Genomic DNA, 18,924 nt, shown 5'->3' with positions numbered 1-18,924 from the left:
CCAAATATCAAAACACTGTCTTAGTCTCGCTTGCCCAAATTTTACTGTAAACAATGATATAACATAAATGGTAATTTGAAATTAAAAAACGACAAAAATGCCTGCACACTACCAAGCACCTCCTTCCATTCCAAGCCTCTCCTCATCTCTGTCCAGGTCCACGTGTTTCTCCCTGAGCCCACCATGGGCTGCACTATACTGTCTGTCCCCTCATCCCCCCCGAACGCCCAGGAAGTTTACTGTATCTGTCCTGTGAGAAGTGTGAGTGCAGCTGTGGCACATGGAGCCCAATAAATGAGCTTTTGTTTCTTTCATTTATTAAACCATTCAAATATGCTATAAAACAGTAATTTCCTTTGATAATTCAATATTGTTTGACATTTATATTGGTACACAAAGCTATAATAAACATTTTTTCCCTAATCATTTTCTATGATTAAATTTCTAAGTGCAAGACTCTCACTTTAAGATCGAGAACACCTGGAAGATGCCAAACACTCAGTGTCATTCCATCTTCTGAAAACCTGTACTAGTTTGAAATGGACATCGTTCTATTTTCTTTCTTTCTTTTTAACAGCTTTATTAAGATACAGTTCACATACCGCAAATTATGTGTACATCTAAAGTGTGCATGCAGGTGTATACCTCTATCAAAATCCATCAAAGTGGTACATCTGAAAGATGTGTAGTTTACTGTACAGGAACCAAACCACAACAAAGGTGTTAAAAAAAAATAAAGTGTGCATTCAGTGGTTTAGTATATTCACAGAACTGTGCATCCATCACCATCATCAATTTGGGAACATTTCTATTACACCAACAGAAACTCATTATCACCCTTAGACATCACTCACCAGCATCCTGCATGCCCCATTCCGAAGCAACCATGAATCCATTTTGTCTATATATAGCTGCCTATTTAGGACATTTCGTATAAATGGAATTACACAATATACGGTCCTTTGTGAGTGGCTCCTTTCACATAAAATAATGTTTTCAAGGTTCAGACTATGTTGTAATATATATGCTTATTCCACTTGTTTTGTTTTCTAATAATATTCCATTGGATGGACACTACCATTTATTATATGTTACATAATATTATATATGATGTAACCATTATATGTTATATAGTATATGTCCATCAGTTGATGGACATTTGGTTTGTTTTCACTGTTTGTCTGTTGTGAACAGGCTACCACGGACACTTCTGTACTAGTCCTTGTTTGAGCAGATGTTTTCATTTCTCTTGGTCACATACTAACAGCAGGTTTTCTAGGACATACAGTAACTCTGCCATATAATTTGGATATTAACCCCTTACCAAATCTATGACTTGTAAATATTTTCTCCCATTCTATAAATTCCCTTTGTACTTTGTTCATTTCCATTGCTGTGCAGAATTTTTAGTTTGATATAGTCCAACTTACTTAATTTTGCTTCTGTTGTTTTTGCTTTTGATGTCAGATCCAAAAAATCATTGCCAAGACCAATACCAAGGAGCTTACTTCTATGTTTTCCTTCTAGGAGTTTTACAATTTCAGGTCTTACGTTTAAGTCTTTAATCTGTTTCAAGTTGATTTTGTGTACAATATAAGATAGTGATCCAATTTCATTTTTTACATGTGACTGTCCAGTTCTCCCAACACCATTTATGTTTATCCTTTCTCCATTGTATATTCTTGACATTTTTGTCTTAAATTAATTGATCATATATGTATGGGTTTGTTTCTGGGTTCTTTATTCTGTTCAATTGATCTATGCGTCAGTTTTTATGCCAATACCATACTGTTTTGATTACTATAGTTTGTAATATAATTTGAGGTCAGGAAGCGCGATGCCTCCAGTTTTGTTCTTTTTTTCTCAATATTGCTTTGGCTATCTTTGTCTTCTGTGGATCCAAACAATTTTTAGGACTGTTTGTTCTACTTCTGTGAAAAATGTCATTGGTTCTTGATAGGGGTTGCACTGAATCAGTGGACTGCTTTTAGCAGTATGGACATTTTAACGTTATTTCTTCCAATCCATGACATGGAGTATCTTTGCACTTACCTGTGTCTTCTTTGATTTCTTTCATCAGTGTCTTAACAGTTTTCAGTATACAGGTTTTTGGCCTTCTTGGTTAAATTAATTCTTAGGTATTTTATCCTTTTTGATGCAATTGTAAATGGCACTGTTTCCTTAATTTCTTATAGTTCATTCTTAGCGTGTAGAAACACAACTGGTTTTTGTACATTGATTTTGTATCTTGCAACTTCAGTGAATTCATTTATTAGTTCTAATTGCATTTTTTGGAGTCTTTAGGATATTCTATAATATAAATATGCCATCTGCAAATAGAGACAGTTTTACTTCTTCCCTTCCCATTTAGATACTTATTATTACCTTTTCTTGCCTTTTTCTGGCTAGGACTTCCAGTACTATGTTGAATTAAAGTGGCAAGACTGGGCATCCTTGTCTTGTTCCTGATCTTAGAGAAACAGCTTTGGGCTTTTCACTGTTAAGTATGAACATAGCTTTGGGATTGTCATATATGACTTTGATTATGTTGAGGTATGTTCCCTCTGCACCTAGTTTGTTGAGAGTTTTTATCAAGAATGGATACTGAATTCTGTCAAATGCTTTTTCTGCCTCTATTGAGATGATCATATGATGTTTATACTTCATTTTGTTAATACGGTGCATCACTTTGGTTGATTTGATGTGGATGTTGAACCATCCTTGCATCCCTAGAACAAATCTCACTTGATCATGGTATACAATTTTCTAGTGTATTGTTAAATTTGACTTGCTAATATTTTACCGAGGATCTTTACATCAATATTAATCAGTTATACTGGTAAGCAATTTCCCTTTTTTGTAGTGCCTCTGTCTGGTTTGGGTATAACGGTAATGTTGACCTTATAAAATGTTGGAAGTGTTCCCTCCTCTTTTTTTGGAAAGAATCTTCTTTAAATGTTAGATAGAATTCACCTGTGAAATCATCTGTTCCTGGACTTTTCTCTGTTGGGATGTTTTTAATTAATGACTCAATCTCTTTACTAACAATTAGTCTATTTAGATTTTCTATTTCTTCATGATTCAGACTTTGGTAGGTTGCATGTTTTTAGGAATTTATTGTTTTTTAATAGGTTGTCCAATTTGTTGATGTGTAATTGTTTACAGTAGTCTCCTGTGACCCTTCCTGTGTCTGTGGTTCAGTTGTAATATCTCCTCTTTTATTTCTGATTTTATTGGAGTCTTCTCTCTTTTTCCTTCAATAGTCTAGCCAAAAGCTTGTCAATTTTATCTCTTTTTAAAAAGCAGCTCTTAGTTTTGTTAATCTTCCCTATTGTTTTTGGACATTATTTCATCTACTTCTTTTCTTCTTTTTATTTCCTTCTTCCTGCCTACATTGGGGATAGTTATCTTTTTCACTAGTTCCCACCTTCCTAGAGGTGAAAAATTAGGCTGTTTGAGATCTTTTTCCTTAATATAGGCATTTATTGCTGTAAACTTCCCTCTTAGATCTGCTTTTGCAGCATCTCATGGGTTTTGATATGTTATGTTTCCATTTTCATTTGTTTCAAGATACTTTCTGATATCCCATTTGATTTCTTCTCTGACACACTGGTTGTTCAGGAGTTTTTATCTACTATCCACATTTGTCAATTTTCCAACTTTCCTTCTGTTAATGATTTGTAGTTTCATAATACTGTGATCAGAAAAGATATTGGGTATGATTTCAATCTTTTTAAATTTGTTAAGACTTATTTGTGACCTATCATATGATTGATACTGGAAAATGCTTCCTGTGCACTTGTGAAGAATGTATTCTGTGCTGCTGTTGGATACGATGTTCCCTATATGTCTGTTCAGGTCCATTTGAGCTAAAGCAGGGTTCACGCCCAACATTTCCTTGTTGACTTTCCATACAGATGATCTATTCATTGTTGAAAGTGGGGTACTGAAGTTCCCTACTATTATTGTATTGCTGTCTATCTCTTCCTTCAGATTGGTTAATATCTGCTTAATATATTTAGGTGCTCTGATGCTGGGAGCAAATATATCTGTGATTGTTATTTTTTTTGATGAACTGACCACTTTATTTAATGATCTTTTTTGTTCTTTGTTACTGTTTTCAGGTTAAAGTCTATTCTGTCAGATATAAGTATAGCTATTCCTGCTCTCTTTTGATTTCCACTTGCATGAAAGATATTTTTCCATCCCCTCACTTTGACCCTTTGTGTTTCCTTGAAGCTGAAGTGAGTCTCTTGTGAGCAGTATATAGCAGAATCATGTTTTTTAAATCCACCTAGCCACTCTGTTTTGATTGGAGAATTCAATCTATTAACATTCAGAGTAATTATTGATAGGTAGGGACTTATTAATGCCATTTCATTAACTGTTTTCTGGCTTACTAGAGGAGTTCCCTTGTACCTTTCCTTCTCTTATGCAGCCTTCCTTTGTGAGCTGACAATTTGCCATAGTGGTATGCTTTGATTCCCTTCTCTTTTTTGTTTGTGAATCTACTGAAGGTTTTGTTGTGTGGCTACCATGAGGTTTACATTAAAGTATCTTAGAGATATAAGTCTTTTTTACATTGATAACAGTTTAACTTCTTTTGCACACAGAGCTCTAACCTTTTACTCCCTCCTTTTAATGTTAGTGTGGTTCCCAGGCTCCCCAAGGACAGGAGAGGGGAGTGGGGGAAAGGGTCAAGGAGGGACTCGGGCTGCTGGCATCAGTGACGGTAAATACCTGTGGGGCAAAAGCTGGTGAAATACGCAGGCGTCCATGGTGGTCATGCTGGCTGTTAGTTTCTTCAGTAGTGAAATCTGAGTTCTTCTGCAGAGGTCCCTGTGAACCACAATCACTCCCCCTGTGTGGCTATCACCAGTATCTCCCGCTTTTCTTCCACGTTCCTAGCCATGTGAACACACGTCAGTGTTGCCAGCCTGGGTGGGACCTCCGTGTGATGGTCTGAAAGCCTGAGGAAACTGGTGCTCACTCTACTCTTCATTTCCCTGCCAGGGGAGCTCTTCCTACCTAGGAAGCTCCCTCATGGCGCCAAGCAGCGTCAGCTCAGGGGATGGGGTAACGCTGCCAAAAGGACGCTGTCTTTCTTCTTTTCCTGTGCAGTTATTCTCAGATTTTTGGTTCCACTGAACCACTAAATCTTCTTAAGTGGACTTCAGACCTCTCCCAGAGCTGTTTTTATTCATGGATAGTTGATTTTTGCAGGGAGATGGAGGCTGAGTTCTCCTACATCACCATTTTGGGGATGTCACCTCCCCATCCCCAAATTTTCATTTTCTTGATAGCATTCTTTGAAGGACAAAGTTCCTAATTTTTATGATGCCCAATTTATCTATTTTGTTGCTTGTACTTTTAGAAACCATTGCCTAATCCAAGGTCACAAAGATTTATACCTGTTTTCTTCTAAGAGTTCTATAGTTTAAGCTTTTAAATTTACACCATTGTCCATTTTGAGTTAATTTTTCTACACAGCATGAGGTGGGAACACAAATTCATTTATTTGCATGTGGGTATCTAGTTGGCTCAGCACCATTTATTGAAAAGACAGTTGTTTCCCCACTGTATTGTCTTGGAATCATTGGCAAAAATCAGTGACTATAAATGTTTAGGCTTGTTTCTGGAACCTCAATTTCATTCTATTCATCTACATGTCTATCCTTATCCCAGTACACCATTTTGAAGTAGTTTTGTAGTGTACTGTAGTTCTGTAAAAAGTTTTGAAATCGGGAAGTATGAGTCCTCCAACTCTCTTCTAATTTATCAAGATTGTTTCACCTGTCACGGGTCCCTTGCATTTCTGTATGAATTTTAGGAATAGCTTGTCAATTTCTGCAATTAAGTCAGCTGAGATTTTGACAGACATTGCATTGAATCTGTAGGTGAATTTGGGGAGCATTCCCATCTTACTAGTATTAATTTTTCTTACCTAAGAAAATGGGCCATTTATTTAGGTCTTCTTTGATTTCTTTCAAGAATATTTTTGTAGGTTTCAGAGTACAGGGTTTGCACTTCGTTAAATTTATTCCTAAGTTTTCTGTTCATTTGATACTACTGTATATGAAATTGTTTTCTTAATTTCATTTTTTGGCTTGCTCACTGCTACTGTATACAAATACAATTGATTTTTGTATATTGGTCTTATATCCAGCAACCTTACTAAACTCATTATTAGTTCTAACAGTTTCTCAGTGGATTCCTTAGAATTTTCTATATACATGATCATGTCCTCTTTAACAAAGGTAGTTCAATTTCTTCCCTTCCAGTCCGGATGCCTTTTAATTCTTTTGCTTGACTATTTAATTCATTTGCTTGTACCTCCAGTACAACGTTGAATAAAGTGGCAAAAGTGGCCATCCTGTCTTGTTCATATTAGGGAGAAAGTGTCCAGTCATTAACCAATAAATATGTTAGGTAAGGCTTTCTCATAGAGGTCCTTTGTAAGATTAGGAAGCTATCTTCTATTCTTAGCATACTGATTATTTTCATCATGAAGCAATGTTGAATTTTATAAAATAACTGTTCTATGTCTATTGAGATATGGTGTTTATCCTTTATTCTACTGATGTGCTGTATCACATTAATTTACTTTTAATATTAAAGCCACCTTAAATTCCTAAGATAAATCCCACTTAGATGGATATAACCCTTTTTTACATATTGCTGGATTCACTTAGAGTATTTTGTTGATGACTTATCCATTTATATTCATAAGATAATTGGTCTGTTGTCTTCTTTTGCTGTGCTTGATTTTGTTACCAGGGTAACACTGACCTCACAGAGTAAGCTGAAAAGGAGTTAATTCTTCTTTAGTAGAATTAATCACTGAAACCCAGCTGTACCTGAGCTTTTCCCTGATGAAATTTTTCGATTACTAATCCCATCTCTTCTTATAGGTCTTTTCAGATTTTCTATTTCTTCTTGAAACAGTTTTGGTAGTTTGTGTCTTTCTAAGAATCTGTCCATTTCACTTACATTATCTAAGTTGTTGGCATACAGTTTATAATATTTGCTTATAATTCTTTTCATTTCTGTACAGTTGGTAATAATACTCCCTTTCATTCTTAATTGCAGTATTTTAAGTCTTCCCTCTTTTTGCTTTTCAGTCTAGCTAAATAAACTCATATCAATTTTGATGATCTTTTCAAAGGACTAACTTTGGTTTTATTGATTACTCTATTGTTTTTCTGTTCTCTATTTCATTTATTTACACCCTAATCTTAATTATTTTCTTTCTTCTACTTGCTTTGGGTTTACTTTGCTTTAGCTGAATCCTATAAGCTTTGGTATGTTGTCTCTTCATTTTCATCCATCTCAAAGTATTTTCTAATTTTCCTGGTGATTTCTTTTTTGATCCATTGTTCATTCAGTAGTGAGTTATTTAATTCACATATTTGTGAATTTCACAGATTTCACTGATTTCTCTAATTTCATTCCACTGTTGTCAAAGAATTATTTCAATCCTCTCAATTTTACTGATGATTCCTTTATGGCCTTCCACACGGTCTAATCTGAAGGATGTTCCACGTACACTCAGGGAGAATGTGAACTCTGTCGTTGCTGGGTGGAGTGTTCTATCGATGTCTCTCCTAGTTGGTTTATAGTGCCATTCAAGTCTTCCATTTTCTTCTTGATCATTTGTCTAGTTTTTCTATCCATTACTGAAAGTGGGTTATTGAAGGCCTTGACTATTGCTGCTGAATTTTCTATTTCTCTATTCTGTCAGGTTTTCTTTTATATATTTCAGAGCTCTGAAACGCTTTTTTCCACTGTACTTTTTCTGAGTTATTTCCATTGTGGTTTCTCCAAGGCTTATCAGAATACACTTCAAACTGATACTAACTTATCTCCAGTGCGATATAATAATGTTACTCTTATATAGCTCTATTTCCTCTTCCTCATGTTTGTGTACGTATATATGATGTTTATTATATCTATTTGCTTATGTGCATTTTATTGAAAATGAGGTTTAACATTAGTGGAATAAACTTATTTTCCTATGCATAAAGTGGTACGTTCTACTCTTTATCATTTTCTCTATTGAGATTTTCATATTATTTTGGTCAATTTAAGAAATTCTTTATATCATCACTTTAATTATTGTCATATTTGGTTGAAACCTTTTTTCCATTCTACTTATCTTTTATTGTAGAAAATTAACATTTTCATTGTTATTTCTTCAAACTTTTGAAACTTCTTATCCTAAGATTTGAAACATATTACAAGAGTTTTCTTATACATAGGCCATAAACTCTGGGAACATAGCTAAACTTTTTTTTTCCTCCTCTTTTACAGATTAAATCTTTACATCATTTACTCTGGGTTGTGCTAGAGACGTAGGTCTTTTCAGTGAAAATCAGAGATGGAAAGTCTCAGTGGCCACGTGCCACAGATGTTCGGGCAGGTGCTGATTGAGATGCTGTTTGATACCCTGGATTCACTGCAGATTTACGCAGCACACTTCGCACTGCTGAGTGGGACAACACACCTAGGCATATCACAAAATGCCATCACACAGGTCAGGCACCAAATGTGGCATCAATGAGCCATTCAATGTTCTTGTTTCTATTTTCACACTCGGTGGACATCCTGTATATAATGCCTAATTCACTTAGATCATATTTTGAAGATGCTATCATTAGGATTTAAACTGATGTTCTATTTATTTTTTTTTTAACTAGAGAGATAACAACTAAATGCAGCTCCTGATACTAGACTGGATCTTGAACTAGAAGGAATAGTAATGGTATAAAGGATAATGGTATAGACTAATGGTATAATGGGTCAATTAACAAGATTGGAATAGGGAAGGAAGATTAGATACATTTATTATAGCAATGTTAAATTTGTCAAAATTTGTTAAAATGTTAAATGTCAAAATTGACACTATTGTTATAAAGAGGATGTCCCTAGTCTTAGAAATACAAGTCAAAGTCTTTAAGAGTGAAGAATCATGATAGATATATATATAGAGAGAGAGATCTATACATATAAACATAACTACTCTCATATGGATCAAAAAAAAAACTCCAAAAAACAAAACAAATACCACATTCATAACAAAAGAGTGCTTCTCAACCAGGGTTGATCTGCCCCACAAGAAGGCATTTGCTTATGTCTGAGACATTCTGGGGAGCGAGGGCTCCTGCTGTCTGGTGGATGGAGGCCAGAGATGCTGCTGAACACCCTACAGTGCACAGGTCAGGCCCCCAAAACAAAGAATTATCTGGTCCCAAATGTCAATCGTACCGAGGCTGAGAAAGCCTGATACAGAGAAAGCAAATGATGGAGCCAGTGGGGTAAGATGTCAACAACTGGTGTGTCTGGGTGAGGGGTATATGGATAGTTTTTTGGGGTGGTGGTAATTAGGTTTACTTGTTTTTTATTTATTTAAATGGAGGTACCGGAGATTGAACCCAGGACCTTATGCATGCAATGCATGCACTCTACCACTATACCCTCCCCCAGAATACTGTTTTGATTATCCTTAAGCTTACAATTTTTCTGTAATTTGGAAATTAATTCCAAATAAAATATTTTTTAAAACATCTTAAAGAGCACTATGTTGTGATGATCACTTTATCATACATTAAACCACGCAGACAAAAGCGGACCTATTTGGGAGCTCTCTATTCTATTTCACTGATACACAGACACTTTTTTCCAGTGCCACACTCTTTTCATTTCTGTTTCTATATAATTCTAGCAACCTCATCCCATTATCAAGAATAGAACTTCTTTTGAAACACATTACATATGTATATACATACTGATATCTTAATTTTTTCCAAATTAATTTTAATTTTCTTCTTTTTAAAAAATCTTTCATTGGGATCTTGAGTCAAAAGCACTCTTTTTAACTATAATGCCATCTCACAATTCTTTTGGAAACATCTTCTGAAGACGTGGAGCAGTGAACACCTCTGGTGAGAAGACAATTATCACAGTGCATGAGAACCATTCTTTGGAAATCAATGGAGGAAGGCATTTTAATACGTGCACATTAAATGTGCAAAGGTCACAGGGTTGGGTCGTTTATTTGCCTGATTATTTTTCAGGAAACAGAGGGTGAGACTGGGTGAGAAGTGAGACTTTGAGAAGCTGAAGTACCGATTCTCCAATGAGAGCACCTCTTGTGAAATCCAAGATATACAAAATGCACAGTGATGTTAAGCCACATGGGACACTAGGCGTATGTTTGGAACAATTTACTGCAAACACATTTTCAAAGGTTCACGTGTGGAAAACACTTCCGTGCTTTTTAGGCCACAGACCCTTGAAGCCTGAGTGATTTAAGATAAACAATTAAACACATCTATCACAGACACACTTCTCTGCAAGGATTTGGAAGTCTGTCTGGAATACAGCAGAAAACCAATGTATCAGTGAGTTAGAAACCTGGATTTTATTTCTCTTGTATCTCTGTTTACCAATGATTTCTTCAAAGGTAAAATAATGTAAATAGGTTCACATGAAGATATGTGTTAATATACTTAACAAATGTCTTATAAAATCATTTTGTAGGTAAGCCAAGTGTAATAAAGAGAAATACTGCATTTGTGGTAGCTGGCAGCTTTCATGTCCAAAGTCCTCTCTTTTCACCTTTGCTCCATATCCGGGCAACCTGATAAGAAGGACTGTTCACACCCTCAGGCTCTGGCATCCTCAGACCCTTGGCACTAAAATTTCAATTCCCAGCCTCAGCATGAGAATCTCCACCCGGCTCACCTCCTAACTGTAATAAAAACCCCCAAAGCCCTGCCTTGCTTCTGTTCTACTCCAGAACAAACCAGAGCCATCCTGCTTGGGTGATCCGTTTGCTGCTAACTGTTGTGAGTCGTAAATCCTTTCACATCCATGGGTGCCCGTGTGTCACATGGCCCAACCTCCATAATTTCTTGTGGCGGGGGACTGCCCAGCATCCAGCAGGGGATGCTAGGCACCCAAATAAAACACTAACTGACTAGTTTTGCTTACTGATGCCTCAGAATCACTTGCCAAGGAGCTGGGAAGACTCCAGGAAGTCTTCCAGAGCCAAGAGCAGAAGAGTGATGGCATCACATTCACTGGGACCCATGAGTAAGGTAGGATTTGAAATATACTAAAGCACATGTCTAAGAGAGGGTTAATAATCCACACAACTAAATTTGAATGGGTAAAACTAAACCATATGGTGTGCGATTCCGAAGACTTATCTCCAGTTCCAATTTTACTTTTATTATTTTAACAGAAACATTTAAAATGAAAAGTTTTGAAAATTACCATATGATATCACTCATACGTGGAATCTTAAAAAAAAAAAAGAAGAAGACAAATGAACTTAAATATAAAACAGAAACAGACTCAGGGACACAGAATACAAACTTGTGGTGGCTGGTCAGGGTGGGTAGGGACAGACTGGGAGTTTGAGATTTGTAGATAATGACAAGTATATATAGAAAAGATAAACAAGTTTACACTGTAGAGCACAGGGAAATATATTCAAGATCTTGTAGGAGCTCATGGTGAAAAATAATACAGAAGTGAATATATGTATATTCATGTATGACTGAAAAATAGTGCTGTACACCAGAAATTGACACAACATTGTAAACTGACTATAACTCAATAAAAAAATAAAATAAAATAAAAATAAAATGAAAAGTTTTCTTAAGTTAAACTATGTATTAAAAACCAAAACACAGAATCGCAGCTCTCACCCAAACGGCACTCCAAGGGCACCAAGAGGAGTCACCAGGACCGTGGGGACCGCCGTGTAAGCCAGGAAGTTTCCAATCTGGCCAACAGCCACTGTCAAGAGAACCACAAGGATGTCACTTGCAATGACAAACTCTGAGCACTCATCACAGAGCTGAATTCTGCAAGACCCTGCTCTGAAACGGCTACTTCTTTTCCATTGCTCGTGAGGAAGGAAATGTGGGGCTCATTTGCATGCTTCAGGGTCCTGAGGACAGCAGGCCCCATGGTGCCACTGGCCAACTGCCAGGGGAGTAGTTTCAACCCTCTATGGGAATTCCCAATCTAACCGGCAGTGACTGACAGTGGGGGCGGCGCAGAGTATATTTCCACTCTCTTCTCAACATCTGTTTTAAGACAGATTGTGTAGACGTCCCATGTCCCTTCAAGCAGCCTGGGATCTATCCCAGTGACATGCTGCTGGCACATCACGGGGAAACTACTGCCTGCAAAGGACTGCACCCGGGGCTGCACTGAGAGAGAGCTTAAACGGGAGTTCTCCAATGAATCCACGTCTGCTGGAAAATTTCTTGCTTAAAAGACAATGTGTGACAAATAGACCTCGTGATATTTTGGAAATATCTAACATAATTTTTCTTCTTTATATATTTCAAGTTCTGAACTCTAATTTTATTATTTTTCCATTACAGCACATGACCTCTGATCGTGAGGCTGGGCGAAGAAACTCTCCTTTGTAAAACCAATTGTGTTGAGCAGATGCCAACAGCCCAACTACCGATGAGGAAGCAGGAGTTGTTTTAATTTGTTCGGACCCAGGACAGTCTGACCTGGACAAAATACAGGGCTAATTGCAGGCAGCAGAAACCTCTGCCTCCTCCTTCCACAGCCTCCCACACTTCTGGTCCTCATTCCAAAGAACAAGCTAGAGTCATCCCACCCGCTCCAGCCCTGCCAGACAAGTGACTGACCTTAAGAAAAAAGAGCAAGTTCCTCACCACGCAGGTACTTACTTGCAATTGTGCCTGCCCACCACACAATGTCTGTTAAATAGGAGGTACCTATAAGAGAGGAATGTCAGCGAAGTATGAAGCAAGAGATTTACAAGCTACATACTTAAGAGGAATTTTTAAATAAAAGCTAAAACGGAAAAGAATAATGAATGCCATTCTGCTTATTTATCCGACAAAGAATCTTTGAATTAGTCTATAAATAGCAGCATGAGAAATCACTAAAAGTGGCAAAGATACTTTTTGCAACCAACACAAGTGGGCCCAAACAAATACAATCTTGATAAAATTTTTTTTTCACTCAACACATCATCCAGAGACATAAATGTTCTTTGGAATAACATTTTACATATTGATTTCAAATGAGATTTAGCCTTCAAAGTCCAATTCTCTCATGCATTTACTGAAACCTATTTATATGATAATTTTACTAGCACAGGGTTCAATGACTTGCTACTTAAACAGGTTATTCAATGTTCATAATATAGACCTGAGACAGGCTGGGTCCTGGGGTCTGGGGCCCTTTGGTGCAGTGCTTGCACCTGGACAGACATCTCCTGGAGCAGCAGAATACAAACAAACTATAAGGGACTAAAAATAACTGCACACACAGTTGGAGCAAATTATGAGCAAAAAAATACAAAAAGACCAAAACCCAACTGCCACTTCTGAGGTGCTGGGAGCAGAAGCAGGGCCCTGCTTGTGATCCCTGCACACAGCATCACCAAGGGGGTGGGCACACCACCTTTGCTACCAGGTCCACCTCCACCCTCACCCATTTAAGGGACCAGTTCACCCCACCCTCAGAGCGCAAGCAAGGGAAACTCTTATTTGTTTTCACTTCCTCCTTCACTCACAGCATGAGTCTCAATAAAGCCTTGCCTGAATTTCTCATCTGGCCTCTTACCAATTTCTAATGATTAACAAGTCCAACAACCCTGGTCAGTAATAGAACCTTTGTGGCATGGCTCTTTTTATAACCATTTGAAAATGGTTGAAAGCAGACCCTTACACTCACTGGACAATCTGACACTGCACACAGTACTTTCTCTTTTGCTCTCGTGGATCACCCTCCTACGTTCCCATGCTGTCCAAGCAGGCAGAGGTGCAGGGGCAGCTGTCCAGGTCTCCCCACCACATCCCTTCCTCCTTCTGTCCTTCAGATATGTCAAAAGTCTGGAGTACGTTTTTCCATTTCAGATTAGAATATCTGATTCTTATTGGATGTTTTAAGTCTCAGTAATTTGATATAATGAACATATAGAAGCCAGCCTGCTTCACCGAGGAGCAGAGCTACAGGTATTTAAAAAGGACTTTTTAAAAAACAGGACCAATAATAACGACAGGGTAGGAGGAATGGTCAAGTTCAAATATCATCATTTAGTAACATCACAGTAAAGACAGATTCAGGCAAGAACCATAAATGGAGACTAAGACAAGTGACTGAAAGTTTGCTGAGGAACAAGACTGTCACGTAGTCTCCATGAATCACCCCCATCGGTTTTTTATTAATCACAAAAAGAAAAAGTTATTTTTTACAGCACTCTAAGATCCTGACAGACATCACCTTAACCAAGAGTCAAAGTTAACACCATCAGCAATGGGATAAACCAATATCCTATGCCTCCGGAGGGTGCACTGAGAAGGGCACATCACATCTGTGGTGCACCTGCCACAGGGCACCATCTGAATCCAATCACGAGGAAACAAACAGTCCACACATCAGCTAGCCTACGCTCTTCCAAAATGGCAAGGGCATGAAAGACAAAGGCTAGGGAACTACTGCAGATGAAAGGAAACTAAAGAGATGTGGCCAAGAAAGAGAAAGAAACATACCATACGGTACCACTCATATGTGGAATCTAAAAAAAAAAAAGAACAAAGAGAAAAGAGGACACTAACGAACTCACCTACGAAACAGGAGCAGACTCACAGACATAGTAAACAATCTCATGGTTCTACCCAGGGGGGAAGAAGCACGTGGGAAGGGATAAATTTGGAAATTTGAGATTTGTAAATGTTAACCACTATATATAAAAACAGATAAAAACCAAATTTCTTCTCTACAGCACAGGGAACTATATTCTATATTTTGTAATACCTGTAATGAGAAAGAATATGAAAATGAATACACATATACATATGCATGACTGGGAGATTGTGCTGTACACCAGAAATTGACACGTTGTAACTGACCACACTTCAATTAAAAAAAGAGAGATGTGGCTAAACACAATACACGACCCTAGTTGGAAAAAAAGGTTGCTACAAAGGACAGCATGGGGCAAATGGCAAAACTTGAATGTGGGCTATTGTAGACAACAGAGTAACAAAACCTCTCCACTTTCTGCAAGAGAATATGACTTATGGTCCACTTTCTGGCTCTATAAAGCTGACAGTCACGTACGCAGGGGGCAACACTTAAGGTAAAAATGACTTCTGATGGGCAAATGGCACCTGACTGGAGGTCTGTGAACACCTACTGAACATTATCACTCGGGCTCCCCTGAGGACAGAATCTCTGGGCACAGGCACAGCTCTTGTGGGGCCTGGAAGCTCTGCCTCTGTGACCATATACTGGGGGGCATTAGGCTTGTAAAGCTGCCCAGCTGTGGCACTATCTGCTGCAATCCTGCCTCTGAGCCTCTAAGCAATGCTCTGCCTCTGCTGCCAGCCTGCAGCAGCGGGGGCTGACACTGGCTGTGGCTCCTGTCCCATGTCCCGAGTGGGTCTGCAACTGCAGCCCATGATGTCCTATACGTCAGAAAGTATAGCTGAGTCTAAGAATGCTCTGCAGTGAACACTGCAGAACAATTATCAACCATTAGTACAGAATCAACACTGAATTTCCCAAATGTGCTAATCACACTGTGGCTAGTTTAGACAATGTCTTTTACTTATATGCAGCATTTATATTAAAAAAAAAAAAAGTTCCAGAATTTCCAAAGCAATCCTGAGAAAAAAGGCATCACCTTCCTAGGTTTCAGACAATACTACAAAACTATAGTAATCAAAACAGTGTGGTACTGGCACAAAAAGAGACAAAGAGATCAATGGAACAGAACAGACAGCCCAGAAATAAAGCTACACACCTATGGTCAATTAATCTATGACAAAGGAGGCAATAATATACAATAGAAGAAAGACTTCAGCAAGTGGTATTGGGAAAGCTGAACAGCCATCAGAACACTCCCTCACATCATACATAAAAATAAACTCAAAATTATTTAAAAACCGAAATATAAGACATGACAACATAAAAGTCCTAGAAGAGAACAAAGGCAAAACATTCTCTGACATAAACTGTAAAAATATTTTCTTAGACCAGTCTCCCAAAGTAAAAGAAATAAAGGCTAAAATATACAAATGGTATGTAAACTTAAAAGCTTTTGCACAGCAAAAGAAACAAACAAAACAAAAAGACATCTATGAAATGGGAGAGAATATTTGAAAATGATGCAACTAACAAGGGGTAATTCCCAAAATGTTCAAACATTTCACACAACTCAGTATCAAAAAAAAAAAAAAAAGATCAAAAAATGGGCAGAAGACCTAAATACAGATGACCAAGGCACATGAAAAGATGCTCAACATCACTAATTATTAGAGAAGCAAATCAAAACCACAATGAGGTATCACCTCACTCTGGCCATAATGGCCATCATCAAAAAATCTACAAATAATAAATGCTGGAGAGAGTGTGGAGCAAAGGAAATCCTCCTACATTGTTGGTGGGAATATAAATTCATGCAGCCACTACGGAAAGAGTATGGCAGTTGCCTAAAAACTAAAAATAGAACTACCATATGGTCCAGCAATTCCACTCTTGGGTATATATAGGGAAAACACAAAAACTCTAATTTGAAAAGACACATGCACCCCAAAGTTCACAACAGCACTATTTACAATAGCCAAGACATGGAAGCAACCTAAGTGTCCATCAACAGATGAATGGATAAAGAAGATGTGAGAAATATATAGATATATATATACACACATACACATTTACATATACTGGAATACTACTCAGCCATTAAAAAGAATTAAATATTGTCATTCACAGCAACATGGATGGACCTAGAGAATATCATACTAAATAAGCCAGAGAAAAACAAAGATTATACAATACCACTTATATGTGGAATCTAAATATAATGCAAATTAATTTATGTACAAAGCAGAAACAGATTAACAGACACAGAAAACAAACTAATGGTTACCAAAGGGGAAAGGGGGGAAGGATAAATTAGTAGGAGTATGGTATTAACAGGTATACACCACTATATATAAAACAGATAAGCAACAAGGATGTACTATATAACACAGGAAACAATACTCAGTATCTTATAATAACCTACAGTGGAAAGTAATCTGAAAAAAATATGTGTGTATATATATACACACACACACATACACACATACACATAAGTGAATCACTCTGCTGCACACCTAAAACACTGATATTGTAAATTAACTATGCTTCAATAAAAAATTAAAAATAAAAGCCAAACTCACAGATACAAAGAACAAACTGGTGGTTGCCATAGGTAGGGTGTGAAGGGGGTCAAATTGTACAAACTTCTAGATATAAAATAAGTAAGTCCTGGGGATGCAATGTACAGCATGATGACTGTAGTTAACAATACTGTATAGTGTATGAAAGTTGCTAAACAAGTGATCTTAAAAGATCTCATCACAGGGGAAAACTGTATCTAAGTGTGATAATAAATGTCACCTAGACCTATTTTGGTGATCATTTCCATAAATATAGAATAATTATGAAGCATACCTGAAACAAACATAGCATTATATGTCAATTATATATCAATTGTTTTAAAAAAAGATACTATTGAAAATAACAAAAAATTTTTTGTGAATCACCATCTTGTACACTTGTAACTTACATAGTATTGTACACCAACTATACCTCAATAAAAGTAAAACTTAAAAATCAGTCATTAATCTGCACTCACCTCATTAAAGGAAGTCTACCAGTTCGTCAAGAGACATGCATACATGCAATGAAATAAAATAAAAGAAAAAAAATTTAAAGAAAAAAATGTCCCTGTACCTAATAAATGCATGGTGTTTGTTTAAAAATGAAAAGTCATAAAGTTCACTTCCAAATGCTGGTATGAGGAGACTCATGGACAGTTCCTCAGCAAAACAATCATAACTGGTAAATAAAGTAGCACAAAAATAAATTTGAAGTCTCTGGAAATTGTCCCAAGAGCTTACAGCAAATGCAGAAACATTTATTCAAGAAAATCTACAGAATCTCAGCAAGAACAGTAAGTCTTTAGCACATGGGCCAAGACCCACTCCCTCTCTCCCTGCTGCAGCTAAGCTTGATAGAAGTTCCACTCCAGGCTGATATGACCAAAAAAGACCGGGCTCCCCTCCCCTTCTGCTCTCAATCATCAGGAGAGCAAGCTTCCAGCATTTCTAATCCCTTCCAATTGCAATTTGAAGAGGCTAAATATCTGGTTGGTACATCCAACAGGTTGGTGACTCCCTTCCTTCACCCAGTCCCTACTCTTAGGGTGGAGACTCTACCCCAGGTATAGCAAGACCTGATCATCCTGTCACAAGCTTGAAGGAAGGCAGCAGGTCCTACATCTGGAGAGGCAAGCAGAGAAGATCAGAGGATACCTCCCCTACCCAGTAACTGTTCTCAACAAATGCACCTGCCTGAATTTAACTGGATAAGACTGTGAAACAATTAACTTTTGTTAAATACAAAGAAACAAGAAAATGTGGGGAAAATGCAGGCCCCCCCCCCAAAATAAAACCTGCCTGTAAGAGGACCTAGATGTTAGATTTAACAGAAACTTCAAACCAGGCACTAAAACTATGCTCAAATAACTAAAGGAAACTTAAACCTAAGGAAGTAAAAGAGGATATATGACAGCTTATCATCAAATAGAGAGTATCAGGAAAGAGATAGAAATTATTTTTTTAAATGCCAAATGGAAGCTCTGGGGTTGAAAAGTACAACAGAAAGGAAAAAAAAAATCAACAGAAAATTTGAACTTCCTTGCAGAAGACAGACTCAGTGAACTTGAAGACATATTGATAAAAATCATACATTTTGACGAACACAGAGAAAAAGGTACAAAGAAAAATAAATAGAGCCTTACAGAAATGTAGGACATCATTAAGAATATCAGCATAGACATAATATGACTATCAGAAAGAAAGAAAA

At 37.3% G+C, this 18,924-nt stretch overlaps 1 protein-coding gene across 3 annotated transcripts in view; it reads right to left on the bottom strand.

Annotated features, from left to right (window-relative positions):
* The window catches only part of NIPA1 (NIPA magnesium transporter 1), a 44,769-nt gene that overhangs the window by 14,480 nt on the left and 11,365 nt on the right, over positions 1 to 18,924 (bottom strand). For all 3 annotated transcript variants that reach the window (XR_012506931.1, XM_074363396.1, XM_074363397.1), the window contains exons 2-3: positions 12,723 to 12,770; positions 11,715 to 11,805 (exon numbers count right to left, since the gene is read on the bottom strand). Coding sequence is in view for 2 of the 3 variants with exons in the window: in XM_074363396.1 (XP_074219497.1) it covers positions 11,715 to 11,805; positions 12,723 to 12,770 (139 nt within the window). In the remaining variant the exon portion in view is untranslated. The remainder of the gene's footprint in view (positions 1 to 11,714; positions 11,806 to 12,722; positions 12,771 to 18,924) is intronic.

This window comes from Camelus bactrianus, chromosome 5 (genome assembly GCF_048773025.1).
Source record: "Camelus bactrianus isolate YW-2024 breed Bactrian camel chromosome 5, ASM4877302v1, whole genome shotgun sequence".
Classification (NCBI taxonomy): domain Eukaryota; kingdom Metazoa; phylum Chordata; class Mammalia; order Artiodactyla; family Camelidae; genus Camelus; species Camelus bactrianus.
Note: the sequence above shows the minus strand (reverse complement) of the source record. Positions and strands in the feature narration are given on the sequence as shown.